Raw genomic sequence first — 18611 nt, 5'->3', positions numbered from 1 at the left:
TTCGTCTCGGTGTGGTGTTCGTATAAGCCGCTTTCTTATTCTTAATTGTACAAGATAACCTTTCTGAACAATAAGAGAAAAAAGAGCGACATTTGTTTTTGATCGGGTTTGAGATATAAACCTTTGATAAATGTCGGCTGAAAATTTCCCAGTTGTGTCTTTGTGTAATGTACTGGAGCCGCTGCCAGGAGGACTATCGGCGGCGAGATGTGCGGCCTACCTGAGGCAGAATAAATGCCTTAGATGTGTCAAATGAAAGGCCGCTGCTCGGAGCCCTCCCGACTAATGACTTGTTTCACTTGTGTCTGGGATAAGGGATCTGCTCTGTGTGCATAAATGAGAATTACCTTATGTAAAGCATCGCATTATAGCGCGGACGGAGAACATTGCTGTTTATTTGTTACAGTGATTGTGCTGCCGCACGTTGATTCTTTTTTGTTTTTTTGTTACTTCATTTGTGGGTATTTTTCATGCTAATGGAGACTTCTGCCATCATCTCTGAATAACGACGGAGACCAACATTGACATTTGCGCAAATGGCCGAGACTTGAGGAAGGGATCGGAAATAAATAAGATTTAGACAAGATTTAGAAGTATAATCATGTCGGGAGAAATCAATGAAATGCAGTGGTTTAAATTGAAAACAAGTAAATTATCATATGCCTATAAATCAGGAGGGAATTGTTTGGGGCTTTGCAGAATGTGTGTGTATAAGGGCCCGATTACACGGAGCGATAATCGGCTGGATATTGGGCCGATTATCGCTCCATGTAATAGAGACAACAATTATTGGCTGATCATTTCTCTAGATTCAGACCTAAAATCGCCTGGCGCACCTTGCTCCGTGTAACAGCTGCCTGTAATGTCCGTGCATAGCTATTACACAAAGCTAACAGCTGGTGACTATAAAAAAGAATGAATAAAAAAATTCCTACTGGGAGGGCTGCTTGGAGCACTGCCCTCCCAGACCGCCCATCCGGCCCGCTCCACCAATAATCATTAGAAGGGACTGGTCGGGGATTGATTAGCAGAGGCAGTGCTCCAAACAGCCCGAGGGCTCATGCACACTGAGCAATAGATGAGGGATTGAAGAGGGAAGATGTCTGCTTGAAATTCCTCTTCTATTCTGTTCTGGCAGAATAGGAGCTGAATTTGAGCAGAATGCAAGCGGAAATTCAAGAACAATTCAAGCTCTATTGACTTCTATCGGATACCTCTAGCGGAATCACCCAAAGAACGGACATGTCTCCTCTTTGGCCCTGTGCACACAGAGCAAGAGTGGCGGAATTGTCCGCCGCAGAATGCCGCCAGTCTCTATGGGAGGCTCGCACGCTGCATCTCTCGGCGCTGAAGAATGAACATGTTTATTCTTCAGTGCCGAGAGATGCAGTGCGCGAGCCTCCCATAGAGTGTCATTATAACACAGAGGCTGGCGGACAATTCCGCCGCAGTATTCCTCCGCTGTTGCGCTGTGTGCTCGGGGCCTTTGGGTGGAGAGCGGATCTGCAGCAGAAAATTCTGCCCTGAAATTCTGCAGTGTGAACAACAGAGCGGAAATCCCATTAAACACAATAGGACATTGCTCTGTACATATTTTATGGGAGGAATTTCAAGAGCGGATTCCTCTTCAGTTCCTCGCCTGTTCCTGCAAGGGCCCTTACCAGACACAAGACTTCATTACAATTGCACAGGAACAGTGCCAAGGATGAAGGTAAGAAACTTACCTTCATCCTCAGCTCCCTGTGCTCAGTAGTGAGGTATCAGCTGGTTAGATTTGTGTAACCTGCTCATTAGAGATGAGCGAAGATGCATGAAGCAAAACTGATCTGCACTCCTATCCCTCAGTTTGCCGGCTCCGTGCAGAGGGAGGACACCGCCCTGGGACCGCCTGGAAAATGCCTGGAAAACATTAATGACAGCTATGGCTGCCGTCTCTGTACAGAGGGAGGATACCGCCTAGAATACATGAATACAGCTATGGCTGCCGGCTCCATTCAGAGGGAGGACACTGCCTGCGGACCGCCTGGAAAATGTCATAGCTGTATCCATGTTTTCCGGGCGGTATCCTCCCTCTGCCCAGAGACGGCAGCCATAGCTGTCATTCATGTTTTCCAGGCGGTATCCTCCCTCTGCACGTAGCCGGCAGATTGAGGGATGTGAGCACAGATCCGTTCTGTTTTGTATGAAGCAATAGGAATCTGCTTTGTTCCTCTCTACTGCTGATAGTTCCCCTTTAAACAATTTTACTTTTTTTTTTAATTTTTTTTTTAGCACATTTAAACAGTTAGATGTTTCCGATTTAATTAGTTTTTTTTTTTTGCAGTTTTTAGGAAAATAGGACCTAGGTGTACAGCAGGGTGGGCCGTACATATTTACTACTAGAGATGAGCGAACCTGGAGCAGCTGGAGTCCATCCGAACCCGATCGTTCGGCATTTGATTAGTGGCGGCTGCTGAACTTGGATAAAGCTCTAAGGTTGTCTGGAAAACATGGATATAGTCATTGGCTGTATCCATGATTTCCATATAGCCTTAGGGCTTTATCCAACTTCAGCAGCCCCAGCTAATCACATGCCGAACGATCGGGTTCGGATGGACTCCAGCTGCTCCAGGTTACTACCTTATACGATAAATGGGATGTTTGACAATTTAGCAAGTTCTGCTCTGATAAAAGGTTCTATAACCATTGTATCCAGCAGAGTCCGTGCTCATACATCTGTTATAGGGTGCAGCAGGTTGGCATTGGCTTTACATCTTATTTTTACAATAAAAAAGGAAGAAAAACCCAATGAAGAATCCCGGTAATCTGGTGTCATAGTTTCCCCTTTTGACAGGAGCTGTGACTTTTCCCGCATGCTGCATTATACTGGTTGTCAATGGAAAACCAACAGACACAATATAATGTGTGGACAGAGACTGACAGTGTATTAGGAAATAGCCTGAGCAAATTTCATAATATCCTCCAAAAATAACAGAAAAAAAATTATATTTTTCTCATGCGAAAATCAAACCACTGTTAGTCGATTAGTTTTAAATATAGCCGTAATTTTCAGTTTTGGAAAGTTTCTTTCCCTTTGTTGCCGGTCCATTGCCCCTAATTGCACACCTTGTAATTTAGCTCGGCAGGGCTAAGCACATGATATACGATCTCCGTGGGGCCACGGCTTTCATATGCTTTCTGCTTGATTAACTTTTTTTTTGCATCTTTTATTCTGACAGCCTCCTTCCAGTAAATATATTCTTAGGATGGATGAGTCTTTATGAGAAATGTTGCCCAATGTAAACTAGATTTTAAATAAAGTTTTGAGTTTGCCTTCTACTATGGGCAGCACGATAGCTCAGCGCTGAGGTTCTGGGTCCAAATCCCATGAAGGACGACATCTGCAAGGAGTTTGTGTTCTCCCTGTTTGCCTGGGTCTCCTCCTGTTTCCTCCCACACTCCAAAGCATACAGATAGGGGAATCTGGAAAATAGATTGTAAACCCTATGTGGGGCAGAGATCGATTTGAGTAATGTACAGGGTGCAGAAGTAGTTGGTGCCATATAAATAAAGGAATATTATTATTATTATTATATAAATTAGTAACCTCTGTCTTATAGTTCTATCATGTTGATGTCTTTTTAAAAAATACGGACAAGGAGAGAAAGGAGCGCTGCACCTCACACCTATGGCTGACACTAATGCCTCTCGGCTACATTTAGAAGCCATGCCAGGATGTTTGTATATAATTGCTGGTAAGACCCACGTGACTGCAATCAGCAGAAGGCACCTGTGCACACATGAATAGTACCTCCTATCTTTTCCGTTCTACCTGCAGGAGCAATGGTGAGTGATAAGACCATGTTCACACTTGTGTTGCTTGGTGGCAGCTTTCTCTGCCGGCGGTGCCTGCTGGGTTTTGGGGGGGCCCTTGGGGATTGGTCCTGTGACATTGGGGTTCCAGGGCCGTTCTATGGCCTCCCTTCCCTGTTTGTGCTCGCTTTGCTGGGTAAGTGGTCGCTGACTGACACAGTGGTGAGTTAGTGTAGGGGCTCATGTGATCAAGGGGACCTGCACGTGGTACATGGGGCAATATGGTTTGATCAAATTATATACCAACATCCTTGCGTTGGTTTTTAAATGTAGCCGAGAGGCATTAGTGTCAGCCATAGGTGTGAGGTGCAGCAGCTCCTTTCTCTCCTTGTCCGTATTTTAAAAAAATATATTGACCTTAAATCATTCTCTAACTTAAAGGGGTACTCCAGCGAAAATCTTTTTCTTTTCAAATCAACTGTTTTCAGAAAGTTATATAGATTTGTAATTTACTCTTATTTAAAAAATCTCAAGTCTCACAGTACTTATCAGCTGCTGTATGCCCTGCAGGAAGTGGTGTATTCTCTCCAGTCTGACACAGTGCTCTCTGCTGCCACCTCTGTCCATGTCAGGAAATGTCCAGAGCAGGAGAGGTTTGCTATGGGGATTTGCTGCTGCTCTGGACAGTTCCTGACATGGACAGAGGTGGCAGCAGAGAGCACTGTGTCAGACTGGAGATAATACACCACTTCCTGCAGGACATACAGCAGATGAAGTACTGGAAGACTGGAGATTTTTAAATAGAAGAAAATTACAAATTTGTATAACTTTCTGGCACCAGTTGATTTGAAAGAAAAATATTTTCATCGGAGTACCCCCTTAACACTAGGCCTAACTACCCCAGGCTCCCTGGCCCTTACCCCTAATAACATCAGAGAGGCTATTGGTGAGTAGTTTTCTTGTTTGTATGTAGATAACATTGTAACCTGTGTTTCTTCCCTGTTTTCCCATCCTCCCCCTCGGTTTAGCATTCCTGTAAACACTCCAGATACAAAGCTGATTGCTTATTTATTGCACAGTAGTAAATGAACATTGAGGAACTGCTAGGAGAAGAATAGAGTCTGTGCCGGGGATAAACAGATGAAGGCGGCTTTGTCATCTCTCGTCCCTGGTAAAAGGCCATCTATCTGTACGATGAGGGTTCCATTAGCTGCTGCCCTGCGGCTACACAATGCGTACATATTACTGCCCTCTGATTTGCTGTAACCAGAGGTAGTGACCTATATTAGGGCCGGATAAGTGTAACCGCTCGGTGCTTTCTCATGGGGATGGGACCCCGACCCTCCGGGGCAGAAGACGTAATTAGACAAATCTTTGCAGGAGGAATTCTGGGAGTCCTGTCTGTCGGCGTTACGTCTGCTTGGTAACAATGGCGCACCTTCACCTTTTAGAAGAATCCGGAGTGCTGCTGTTTGGGATAAGAATATGTTACACGTCTGGAAGACAAAGGATTCTATTGTTATTTCTGTAGGCTGCTTATTTACACCTATATACAGTATGTAAAGGTTTATCGATGATCTAATGTCCGATTTCATGTCGATACTTAAAGGGGAACCGTCAGCAGGTGAGACGAATCTAACCTAAACCTGTCCGTACTGCACAGGAGCCGACACTTCAGGTATGTTCCGCTGCAGTTAGTCGTGTACCCCACGGTACGGAGCTGTTAGTACTTTACGCCTTGTCCGGTCAGACCGTTAGGAGCACTGCCCACACCCAGAGCACCGATCCAGCCCTCCCCCTCTATTCATTATCATTAGAAAGGAGCAGGGCCGGATCAGCGCTATGGGGGTGGGCAGGCCAGGGGCAGATCAGCGCTATGGGGGCGGGCAGTGCTCCTAACTGTCTCACCGGACAACAGAGCAAACTAATAACTGCACCGTATCGGCGCCGAGGAGGAAGGTAAGAGACATACTATAAGACACCCTATAAGAGACATACTATAAGGGACACCCTATAAGGGACACACTATAAGGGACATACTATAAGGGACACGCTATAAGGGACACGCTATAAGGGACACACTATAAGGGACACACTATAAGGGACACACTATAAGAGACATACTATAAGAGACATACTATAAGGGACACCCTATAAGGGACACCCTATAAGAGACATACTATAAGAGACATACTATAAGGGACACACTATAAGAGACATACTATAAGAGACACACTATAAGGGACATACTATAAGGGACACGCTATAAGGGACACGCTATAAGGGACATACTATAAGGGACACACTATAAGGGACACACTATAAGAGACATACTATAAGAGACATACTATAAGGGACACCCTATAAGGGACACCCTATAAGGGACACACTATAAGGGACACGCTATAAGAGACACGCTATAAGAAACACACTATAAGAGACACACTATAAGAGACATGCTATAAGGGACACGCTATAAGAGACACACTATAAGAGACACACTAAGGGACACACTATAAGAGACACACTATAAGAGACCACTATAAGAGACATACTATAAGGGAAACACTCTATAAGAGACATACTATAAGAGACAGTATAAGAGACATACTATAAGAGACACGCTATAAGAGACACGCTATAAGAGACACGCTATAAGAGACACGCTATAAGAGACACGCTATAAGAGACACGCTATAAGAGACACGCTATAAGAGACATGCTATAAGAGACACGCTATAAGAGACATACTATAAAAGACACGCTATAAGAGACACGCTATAAGAGACACGCTATAAGAGAAACGCTATAAGAGACACGCTATAAGAGAAACGCTATAAGAGACACGCTATAAGAAACACGCTATAAGAGACACGCTATAAGAGACATACTATAAGAGACACACTATAAGGAACATTACTATGAGACATGCTATAAGAGACATACTAGAAGACACACTATAAGAGACATACTATAAGACACATTATAAGAGACATACTATAAGACACACTATAAGAGACACACTATAAGAGACGCTATAAGAAACACTATAAGGGACACACTATAAGGGACACACTATAAGGGACACACGCTATAAGAGACACGCTATAAGAGACACGCTATAAGAGACATGCTATAAGAGACACGCTATAAGAGACACGCTATAAGAGACATACTATAAGAGACACGCTATAAGAGACACACTATAAGAGACACACTATAAGAGACACACTATAAGAGACATACTATAAGACACATTATAAGAGACATACTATAAGACACACTATAAGAGACACACTATAAGAAACACACTATAAGAGACGCACTATAAGAGACACACTATAAGGGACATACTATAAGAGACGCTATAAGAGACATGCTATAAGAGACATACTATAAGAGACACACTATAAGAGACACACTATAAGAGACACACTATAAGGGACACACTATAAGGGACACACTATAAGAGACACACTATAAGAGACACACTATAAGAGACATACTATAAGAGACACACTATAAGAGACATGCTATAAGAGACATACTATAAGAGACACGCTATAAGGGACACACTATAAGAGACATACAATAAGAGACATGCTATAGGAGACATACTATAAGAGACATACTATAAGAGACACACTATAAGGGACACACTATAAGAGACCTACTATAAGAGACATGCTATAAGAGACACGCTACAAGAGACATACTATAAGAGACACACTATAAGGAACATTACTATGAGACATGCTATAAGAGACATACTAGAAGACACACTATAAGAGACATACTATAAGACACATTATAAGAGACATACTATAAGACACACTATAAGAGACACACTATAAGAGACGCTATAAGAAACACTATAAGGGACACACTATAAGGGACACACGCTATAAGAGACACGCTATAAGAGACACGCTATAAGAGACATGCTATAAGAGACACGCTATAAGAGACACACTATAAGAGACATACTATAAGAGACACACTATAAGGAACATTACTATAAGAGACATGCTATAAGAGACATACTAGAAGACACACTATAAGAGACATACTATAAGAGACACACTATAAGAAACACACTATAAGAGACGCACTATAAGAGACACACTATAAGGGACATACTATAAGAGACGCTATAAGAGACACACTATAAGAGACATGCTATAAGAGACATACTATAAGAGACACACTATAAGAGACACACTATAAGAGACACACTATAAGGGACACACTATAAGGGACACACTATAAGAGACACACTATAAGAGACACACTATAAGAGACATACTATAAGAGACACACTATAAGAGACATGCTATAAGAGACATACTATAAGAGACACGCTATAAGGGACACACTATAAGAGACATACAATAAGAGACATGCTATAGGAGACATACTATAAGAGACATACTATAAGAGACATACTATAAGAGACACACTATAAGGGACACACTATAAGAGACCTACTATAAGAGACATGCTATAAGAGACACGCTACAAGAGACATACTATAAGACACACACTATGAGACACACTATAAGAGACACGCTATAAGAGACACGCTATAAGAGACACGCTATAAGAGACACGCTATAAGAGACACGCTATAAGAGACACGCTATAAGAGACACGCTATAAGAGACACGCTATAAGAGACACGCTATAAGAGACACGCTATAAGAGACACCCTATAAGAGACACACTATAAGAGACACACTATAAGAGACACGCTATAAGGGACATACTATAAGAGACATACCCTCCTCCTCAGCGTCTCCTGTGCAATAGAGACATATCAGCAGGTTACACTTGTCTCACCCCTGATAGTTTTTAACTGTTATATTTCTTTCTATTGAAACATCACTGGTTGTCGGTTATCCCTCCCGTCTGACCCTCGCCCTCCATACACACATTTGGCCCAGAACAAAGTGGTCAGGAAGGGAATATCCATCGTGCCTGACCCTATCTCTACCGTGGGTACGGCCGACAGACGTATAATGTGTATGGGTGTTATACACCAGAGTTGAGCCTAGGATGAAGCCTATTTATATTACTGTCATTTATTTAATATCATAAGACATTGCGGTGCTGTAATCAGGCCCTTTGGCCGCAATTCAAAGCGCTGCCTTGCTGTGAGGTCATCCAGAGGCCGGCCCCTCCTCACGTCAGCGGGCTGATATTTTCATTATGGCGGACATGCTCGCTGTACAGCGCCTCCAATCCGTGCTGTACTGCACAGGTGCACCGTAATGAAGACATCAGCGCACCAAGGTGAGGGGAGGCCGGCCTCTGGATGACCTCACAGCAAGGCAGCGGACAGAGGCGACTTGAGAACGAGACTCCGCCCAGGTGACTAGTTGGGGCTGATTCACCTAGAACGCGCAAATTTACAGAAGTAAATTTATGCATTATAGCGGGCAGAGAGGCCGGGTGTAAGGGCACGTCTGGGAAGCGTCCTGGGTGACACATCAGCACATTTCCCGCTGTTAGAGGCGTCTGTTTACTGATCCTTTCCCTTTAACCCATCATTTCAGGAATTATTCCGCATGGCGTGCTGGAAATTCACCAATGCCAGTAATGTTGACCACAACTGGATGTGAATGTCAGAGAAGCTAGCGAGTATCTGCAGACATGCGCGCGTGCCAGTATCAGCCGAGCTCTGCATATTGTTACCCATTCTACTATTCTGGAAGACTGTCCATTTAGCTGCAGTAATTCTGAATATTCTGCATTTGTTTCTCTGCGTCTCTTATACCGATAGATGGACGGCTAAAAACCTTGCTAACCCTGCTACAAATTGCAGCTTCCCGGCCTCCTGTGAGAATCGCTGGGAGGGAAGAAAATATAATAATTTGCACTTGCCAACCTTGAAGTCTGAATGTTTCAGCATCGGAGGGAAGTTCGGCTTCAGCGCTTTGTAAATACATTTTCATAGAATGATTTCCATACATATCCTGGTAGATGGTAGAAAACAGCGAAACAATTGCAGATATAAACTATTAGCCTTCAGTCTACAGGACTGAGTTCTCCAAGTGTTAATGTCATTTTGCACGAATCAATAACTATCAATAGTTCAAGCGATTTTATGAAACTTTGTAATAGGTTTTATTAAGGAAAAAAGTTTCCTTCTGTGCTCTAAAAGCTGTTCACCTACCTCCCGCCTCATTTCAGAAGAAGCAGGAATTCTGTGTCCATTATGCTTTATGGAGAGGGGAGGGGCCAAGGGGGTGGGTGAGCACGGAGAGGAGAAAAGGCAGCCCTGCACAGCACAACACCCTGCAATCTTCTCTCACCAAGCTCCCAGATAAGCGCTGACGTTTCTGACCTGTGAATCCAGTGTTATATGTGCCCAGACAGTCTCCAAACTGTACAGCTGCTTCTCTGCTCTCCCTGCTCACTCATCCCCCTCGGCCCCTCCCCCCTCTATAGGTTATAATGGACTCAGCAGAACCCGTCTTCACTTTGCTCCTCTGTAATGTAGACAATGAAAAGATAAGAAGTAAGGGGGGGGGGGTTGCTTTTTGAGTACAGAAAAAAGGTTTTATTTTCATCCTAATAAAACCTTTTACAGAGTTTCTTAAAATCGATTGTGCTATTGATTTCTGGAATATTGTAAATGATAGGGACACTTCAAGGACACATATTTTTTCAGAATTTTTTGATGTAATGAACAGACCTGTAGTGCTCGGAGGACTGTGCTGAAGACCGGTGCTCAGACTTTTTTTTGTACAGTAAATCTCATACTTACCTCATCTGAATCTTTCCGGACCTTCAAGCTGGCGATTTAGGAAGCCCAGAATTCCTATTAGACGTATAAGCCTTCGATAAATGGGAGACGCTTTACTTCCTGCGACTTTGCCTACACAACAAAAAAAATCCTTTAATTCTCTGTTTGTTCCTATCATAAGTATATATATATATATAGAAATAATGGATGAGCTGGAGCCGCCGTCTCCCCGAAGACGTTACAGTATATATGTATGGGATTGTGCTGTGACATTATCGCCACCATGTTGCATATATCCGGGCAGTAGTTAGTGTATATTACACGGCCATTCCTGTTGTTTCCTAGTGATAGAATGTTACCACTTTTATTATTATTGTAATGCTTTATTTGTTGTTGTTGTATCTGTAGGATGAAGATCGGTTTACCATTTATGTGTCTACTCGTCCTCACAATCACGGGAGACTGTACTGGTGGTGAGTAACAACCAACCTCTATATCTTATGGCCTATTTGCTTCATGTTTGTGGGTGTCTGGAGCGGTCAGGGTGCACACAGGTGACGCGGAGACAAGTGCAGCCCTGACGCTGTCCCTCTGTCTCTGCCTACTGGCCGCAACGCCTCCAAAGCAACACAGGACAACTCTGAGACGTTCCCTGCACTAATATAGGTGGAGCAGCATACAAGACAAGGACAAAAATACACAATGGTGGGTGGTCCGCAAGCTGGGGTCAAATAAGGAGAGGCAAATACTAGTACAAAGCTGCAGGGCAATAAACAAAGTCAATGAGGCAAACCAGAGGACAAAAATACAGACCAAATCAGAAGGCAAACACATAGCCAGGAACACAAGCCAAAGTCAGGAAACCAGCGATCAGGAAGCGAGTATAGGCACAGTGGGTATACAGTATAGCTGCATCAGGGACAGTGAGTATACGCTATAGCAGCATCAGGCACAGTGAGTATACGCTATAGCAGCATCAGGGACAGTGAGTATACGCTATAGCAGCATCAGGCACAGTATACGCTATAGCAGCATCAGGCACAGTGGGTATATGCTATAGCAGCATCAGGCACAGTATACGCTATAGCAGCATCAGGCACAGTGGGTATATGCTATAGCAGCATCAGGCACAGTATACGCTATAGCAGCATCAGACACAGTGGGTATATGCTATAGCAGCATCAGGCACAGTATACGCTATAGCAGCATCAGGCACAGTATATGCTATAGCAGCATCAGGCACAGTGGGTATATGCTATAGCAGCATCAGGCACAGTATACGCTATAGCAGCATCAGACACAGTGGGTATATGCTATAGCAGCATCAGGCACAGTATACGCTATAGCAGCATCAGGCACAGTATACGCTATAGCAGCATCAGGCACAGTGAGTATACGCTATAGCAGCATCAGGCACAGTGAGTATACGCTATAGCAGCATCAGGCACAGTGAGTATACGCTATAGCATCAGGCACAGTGAGTATACGCTATAGCAGCATCAGGCACAGTGAGTATACGCTATAGCAGCATCAGGCACAGTGAGTATACGCTATAGCAGCATCAGGCACAGTGAGTATACGCTATAGCAGCATCAGGCACAGTGAGTATACGCTATAGCATCAGGCACAGTGAGTATACGCTATAGCAGCATCAGGCACAGTGAGTATACGCTATAGCAGCATCAGGCACAGTGAGTATACGCTATAGCAGCATCAGGCACAGTGAGTATACGCTATAGCAGCATCAGGCACAGTGAGTATACGCTATAGCAGCATCAGGCACAGTGAGTATACGCTATAGCATCAGGCACAGTGAGTATACGCTATAGCAGCATCAGGCACAGTGAGTATACGCTATAGCATCAGGCACAGTGAGTATACGCTATAGCATCAGGCACAGTGAGTATACGCTATAGCAGCATCAGGCACAGTGAGTATACGCTATAGCCGCATCAGGGACAGTATACGCTATAGCATCAGGCACAGTGAGTATACGCTATAGCAGCATCAGGCACAGTGAGTATACGCTATAGCAGCATCAGGCACAGTGAGTATACGCTATAGCATCAGGCACAGTGAGTATACGCTATAGCAGCATCAGGCACAGTGAGTATATGCTAAAGCAGCATCAGGCACAGTGAGTATACGCTATAGCAGCATCAGGCACAGTGAGTATATGCTAAAGCAGCATCAGCCACAGTGAGTATACGCTATAGCAGCATCAGGCACAGTGAGTATACGCTAAAGCAGCATCAGGCACAGTGAGTATATGCTATAGCCATCAGCCACAGTGGGTATATGGAGTATATGCTATAGCCATCAGCCACAGTAAGTATATTGAGTATATGCCATAGCAGCATCAGGCATAGAGAATGAGTCTTAAAGGAGGCCAGGTCCTGATCTCAGAGGTGATTGGGGCAGAAAGACAAGAGCTAAGACAGGAGGATAGAGCTGCCAATCACTGGTAAGGCAGGGAGTTAACTGCTAAAGTGCTGGTAGAAATCACTCCAGAAAATGCAGGACGTTACCCAGAATGTGATCGGTAAGGCCAAGACAGAATCCACCCCTATTCACACAAGTAAAATGCAAACATGAGAACAATTAGTGAGCACTTAAATTTTTCCGCAACGTTCCGCTGGTAGAGATCAGGATGCTGAGTAGGTGAGTGCCTGTCAGCTCTGCTTTGTATGAAGGAAAATGATTGTGATTCGCTCATCTCTGACATATATTGCAGTGTATAGGAGCAGGCCATTGACTTTATACTATTGTAGTGGCCGTTCTATGAGGAGGGCTGTTAGGCATTCGGATGCTGAGCCAATCCTATTGGGCAGCCAGTGCTGCGCTTTTAGATCAGGTGCCTGCTCTTAGTACATGGCTGTGATTTTCTGTAGTGTATTTTCTGTCATCTGCGACCATGTATTGATCTCCGAGCTTTATGACTATTGCTTTGTCTGCTGATTTTAAATATGTGTGACCCCCTGGCCTCTGAACTCTGACCTCTGGACTGCATCTGGTTGTTCTCCTGCTCACCGACTAGATCCCTATAAGCTGTCCTGGTACTGACCCAGCTAGACAAGGACGTTATACTCTGAGGGTAGGGCTGGGCGATATGGCCAAAAAATAAAATCTCAATTCTTTAAAAATTTTGGACGATTCTCGATTTAAACTCGATTTTTTTTTTTTCTTTTTGCGAAATAAACAGAACATTTTTTGTCCTAAAGCGTCATTTTAATGACGTTTGAGACAACTGCTTCCCAGTGTAACAGTGCTCCCCCGGTGCCCCCATGTAGTAGACAAGCCCATTGTGTGCCCCATAGAAGTAGTTTTCCCAAATATGTTCCCTATGTACTCTGTGCCCCCATATAGTATAGGAGACCTTCTTTGTGCCTCCATCTAGGTAGGGTGTAGTAGTAGTAGTACAGGTAAAGATGAGGGGTGTGGTAGTACAGGTATAGATGAGAAATGTATTAGTAGTAGTAGTGCAGGAACAGATGAGGGGTGTAGTAGTAGTAGTAGTAGTACAGGAATAGGTTACGGGTGTAGTAGTAGTAGTACAGGTATAGAGGAGGAGGTGTAGTAGTACAGGTATAGAGGAGGAGGTGTAGTAGTACAGGTATAGAGGAGGGGTGTAGTAGTAGTAGTACAGGTATAGAGGAGGGGGGTGTAGTAGTACAGGTATAGAGGAGGAGGTGTAGTAGTACAGGTATAGAGGAGGTGTAGTAGTACAGGTATAGAGGAGGGGTGTAGTACAGGTATAGAGGAGGGGTGTAGTAGTAGTAGTACAGGTATAGAGGAGGGGGGTGTAGTAGTACAGGTATAGAGGAGGGGGTGTAGTAGTAGTAGTACAGGAATAGATTACGGGTGTAGTAGTAGTACAGGTATAGGGGAGGGGGGTGTAGTAGTACAGGTATAGATGAGGGGTGTAGTAGTAGTACAGGTATAGATGAGGTGTGTAGTAGTACAGGAATAGATTACGGGTGTAGTAGTAGTACAGGTATAGGGGAGGGGGGTGTAGTAGAACAGGTATAGAGGAGGGGTGTAGTAGTAGTAGTACAGGAATAGATTACGGGTGTAGTAGTAGTACAGGTATAGATGAGGGTCAGGGATATAGCTAGGAGCATGGGGCCCCATGAAACCTTGAAAACTTGGTGACTGGGGGGGAGAGCATGGGGGGAAAATAGGGGGAAACATGGGGCACACTGGGGGGAGAGCTTGGGGGGAAATTGGGGGGGGAGCATGGGGCACACTGGGGGGGAGAGCATGGGGGGAAATTGGGGGGAAACATGGGGAAATTGGGGGTAAGCATGGGGAACACTGGGGGGGGAAACATGGGGAAATTGGGGGAAAGCATGAAGCACACTGGGGGGGGGGAGCATGGGGCACGCTGGGGGGGGGGAAGCATGGGGCACGCTGGGGGGGGGGGAAGCATGGGGCACGCTGGGGGGGGGGAAGCATGTGGCATGCTAGGGAGCATAGGGCAGACCAAGAGGGAGAATGGGGCAGGAGGGAACATACCCGGTATACCCCTTCTGCCCGGGGGCGCACACCTCCGGCTCTTGTGCTCTCCTCCCGCCCGCACATGGAGGTGTATACTCCCTGCCGTTGACCCACCCCCATAGTGGGATGAATATCACCTCCACGCTGCACATGGAGGTCCCCGGAGGAGGCTCCAGGGACTGAAGGATCGGGTGATAGTGTCACTGCTGTTACTGGAGCTGTACAGCGGGATCGGGGGGCGCAGTGCAGACTCCGATCCCACTGTACAGCTCCAGCACCTGCAGCGACACTATCACATGATGCTTCTGTCCCTGCAGCCTCCTCCGGGGACCTCCATGTGCGGCCGGGAGAGAGCGCATATACATCCTGCTATGGGGGCAGGGCAGCGGCGGGGACAGAGGACGCTGCTGGGCGCTCTCCCTCCACACGCTCTTTCATTGGCTGAAGGCCGCAACCAACGCGCCAGCCACTCGCCCGCATCTAATGATTTTTTTGGAAAATCGATTTTCGATTTTCAAAATAATCAAATCGATTCCAAAATTCTGGGAGAATTAATCGAATTAATTTAAATAATTGCCCTGCCCTATCTAATATTAAAGGGGCACTCCCATCTCAGCTTGTTATCCCTTATACATAGGAGAGGTAATGGATAGAGTGCTCCCAGCAGTCAGACCCCCGAGGATCAGCTTGTTATCCACTATCCTGTGAAATGGAAATAACCCATTAATCAATAATTACAACTGGAAAGGACACATTTCTTTTCCATATAATTGTATCTCTTTTCCTAAAAGGTTACTCCAGGGATTTTTTTTTTCTTTTAAATCAACTGTTTGATTTAAATAGATTTTTTTTTTAGAATTTACTTCTATTTAAAAATCTCCAGTCTTCCAGTACTTATCAGCTGCTGTATGTCCTGCAGGAAGTGGTGTATTCTCTCCACTCTGACATATTGCTCTCTGCTGCCATCTCTGTCCATGTCAGGAACTGTCCAGAGAAGCAGCAAATCCCCATAGAAAACCTCTCCTGCTCTGGACAGTTTCTGACATGGACAGAGGTGGCAGCAGAGAGCACTGTGTCAGACTGGAGAGAATACACCACCTACTGCAGGACATACAGCAGCTGATAGGTACCGAATAGATAATAACAAGTATGGAAGAAATTGTTCGTCTCACTATGGGCAGCAACATATCAAAAGTTATGTTTGAGCGGAATACCCCTTTAAGGCAAAAATTCTTCAAGCAGTCTTACATTGCACCATAAATAATTCATTTCTTCTAAATTTTCGGCACATTATTTTTCCTTTTGTCATTTCGCAGCGTGCTCCAAAGTAAGATTTGTCATGTCTTTCATACATCTGCAATACAAATTCTCTCCATTAACCCTCCGCCTACTGAAAAGTAATGGTCTTCTGCAGTACTAATGAATGTAGCGGCCAATTGGCCAATATTCTGCATTCGCTCCATTGTTTTCAGATTGTGCTGAGGAAGGAAGCTGCTTGCATAAGGATTCTTGAAGGTAATGTGCCTGATCATTGACAGCAGATGGTCGAGCACCAGGTGATTGCTGGAAATTAGGTCAAGGTGCTGGCACGCTGCCGTGTAGGTGCCTGTGATTGCTGTATAGCAGGTATAGTAACCGGGCAGTATACCAGGTATAGTAACCGGGCAGTATAGCAGGTATAGTAACCGGGCAGTATACCAGGTATAGTAACCGGGCAGTATAGCAGGTATAGTAACCGGGCAGTGTAGCAGGTATAGTAACCGGGCAGTATAGCGGGTATAGTAACCGGTCAGTATAGCGGGTATAGTAACCGGGCAGTATACCAGGTATAGTAACCGGGCAGTATAGCAGGTATAGTAACCGGTCAGTATAGCAGGTATAGTAACCGGTCAGTATAGCAGGTATAGTAACCGGACAGTATAGCGGGTATAGTAACCGGGCAGTATAGCGGGTATAGTAACCGGGCAGTATAGCGGGTATAGTAACCGGGCAGGAAAGCAGGTATAGTAACCGGTCAGTATAGCAGGTATAGTAACCGGTCAGTATAGCGGGTATAGTAACCGGGCAGTATACCGGGTATAGTAACCGGGCAGTATACTGGGTATAGTAACCGGGCAGTATAGCAGGTATAGTAACCGGGCAGTATAGCGGGTATAGTAACCGGGCAGTATAGCGGGTATAGTAACCGGGCAGTATAGCGGGTATAGTAACCGGGCAGGATAGCGGGTATAGTAACCGGGCAGGATAGCGGGTATAGTAACCGAGCAGGATAGCAGGTATAGTAACCGGGCAGGATAGCAGGTATAGTAACCGGGCAGGATAGCAGGTATAGTAACCGGGCAGGATAGCAGGTATAGTAACCGGGCAGGATAGCAGGTATAGTAATCGGGCAGGATAGTTGTATAGTAACCGAGCAGGATAGCGGGTATAGTAACTGAGCAGGATAGCGGGTATAGTAACCGGGCAGGATAGCAGGTATAGTAACCGGGCAGGGTAGCAGGTATAGTAACCGGGCAGGATAGCAGGTATAGTAACCGGGCAGGATAGCAGGTATAGTAATCGGGCAGGATAGTTGTATAGTAACCGAGCAGGATAGCGGGTATAGTAACTGAGCAGTATAGCGGGTATAGTAACCGGGCAGTATAGCAGGTATAGTAACCGGGCAGTATAGCGGGTATAGTAACCGGGCAGTATAGCGGGTATAGTAACCGGGCAGTATACCGGGTATAGTAACCGGGCAGTATAGCGGGTATAGTAACCGGGCAGTATAGCGGGTATAGTAACCGGGCAGTATAGCAGGTATAGTAACCGGGCAGTATAGCAGGTATAGTAACCGGGCAGTATAGCGGGTATAGTAACCGGGCAGTATAGCGGGTATAGTAACCGGGCAGTATAGCGGGTATAGTAACCGGGCAGTATAGCGGGTATAGTAACCGGGCAGGATAGCGGGTATAGTAACCGAGCAGGATAGCGGGTATAGTAACCGGGCAGGATAGCGGGTATAGTAACCGAGCAGGATAGCGGGTATAGTAACCGGGCAGGATAGCGGGTATAGTAACCGGGCAGGATAGCAGGTATAGTAATCGGGCAGGATAGTTGTATAGTAACCGAGCAGGATAGCGGGTATAGTAACTGAGCAGGATAGCGGGTATAGTAACCGGGCAGGATAGCAGGTATAGTAACCGGGCAGGGTAGCAGGTATAGTAACCGGGCAGGATAGCAGGTATAGTAACCGGGCAGGATAGCAGGTATAGTAATCGGGCAGGATAGTTGTATAGTAACCGAGCAGGATAGCGGGTATAGTAACTGAGCAGGATAGCGGGTATAGTAACCGGGCAGTATAGCAGGTATAGTAACCGGGCAGTATAGCGGGTATAGTAACCGGGCAGTATAGCGGGTATAGTAACCGGGCAGTATACCGGGTATAGTAACCGGGCAGTATAGCGGGTATAGTAACCGGGCAGTATAGCGGGTATAGTAACCGGGCAGTATAGCGGGTATAGTAACCGGGCAGTATAGCAGGTATAGTAACCGGGCAGTATAGCAGGTATAGTAACCGGGCAGTATAGCGGGT

General features: G+C 45.3%; 1 protein-coding gene across 2 annotated transcripts in view; it reads left to right on the top strand.

Moving 5' to 3' along the window:
* Positions 1 to 18611, top strand: part of IL1RAP (interleukin 1 receptor accessory protein) — a 151862-nt gene that overhangs the window by 79588 nt on the left and 53663 nt on the right. For both annotated transcript variants that reach the window (XM_069974411.1, XM_069974410.1), the window contains exon 2: positions 10949 to 11013. In XM_069974411.1, coding sequence (XP_069830512.1) covers positions 10949 to 11013 — 65 coding nt within the window. The remainder of the gene's footprint in view (positions 1 to 10948; positions 11014 to 18611) is intronic.

The sequence above is a fragment of the Dendropsophus ebraccatus genome, chromosome 6, assembly GCF_027789765.1.
Source record: "Dendropsophus ebraccatus isolate aDenEbr1 chromosome 6, aDenEbr1.pat, whole genome shotgun sequence".
NCBI lineage: Eukaryota > Metazoa > Chordata > Amphibia > Anura > Hylidae > Dendropsophus > Dendropsophus ebraccatus.
Note: the sequence above shows the minus strand (reverse complement) of the source record. Positions and strands in the feature narration are given on the sequence as shown.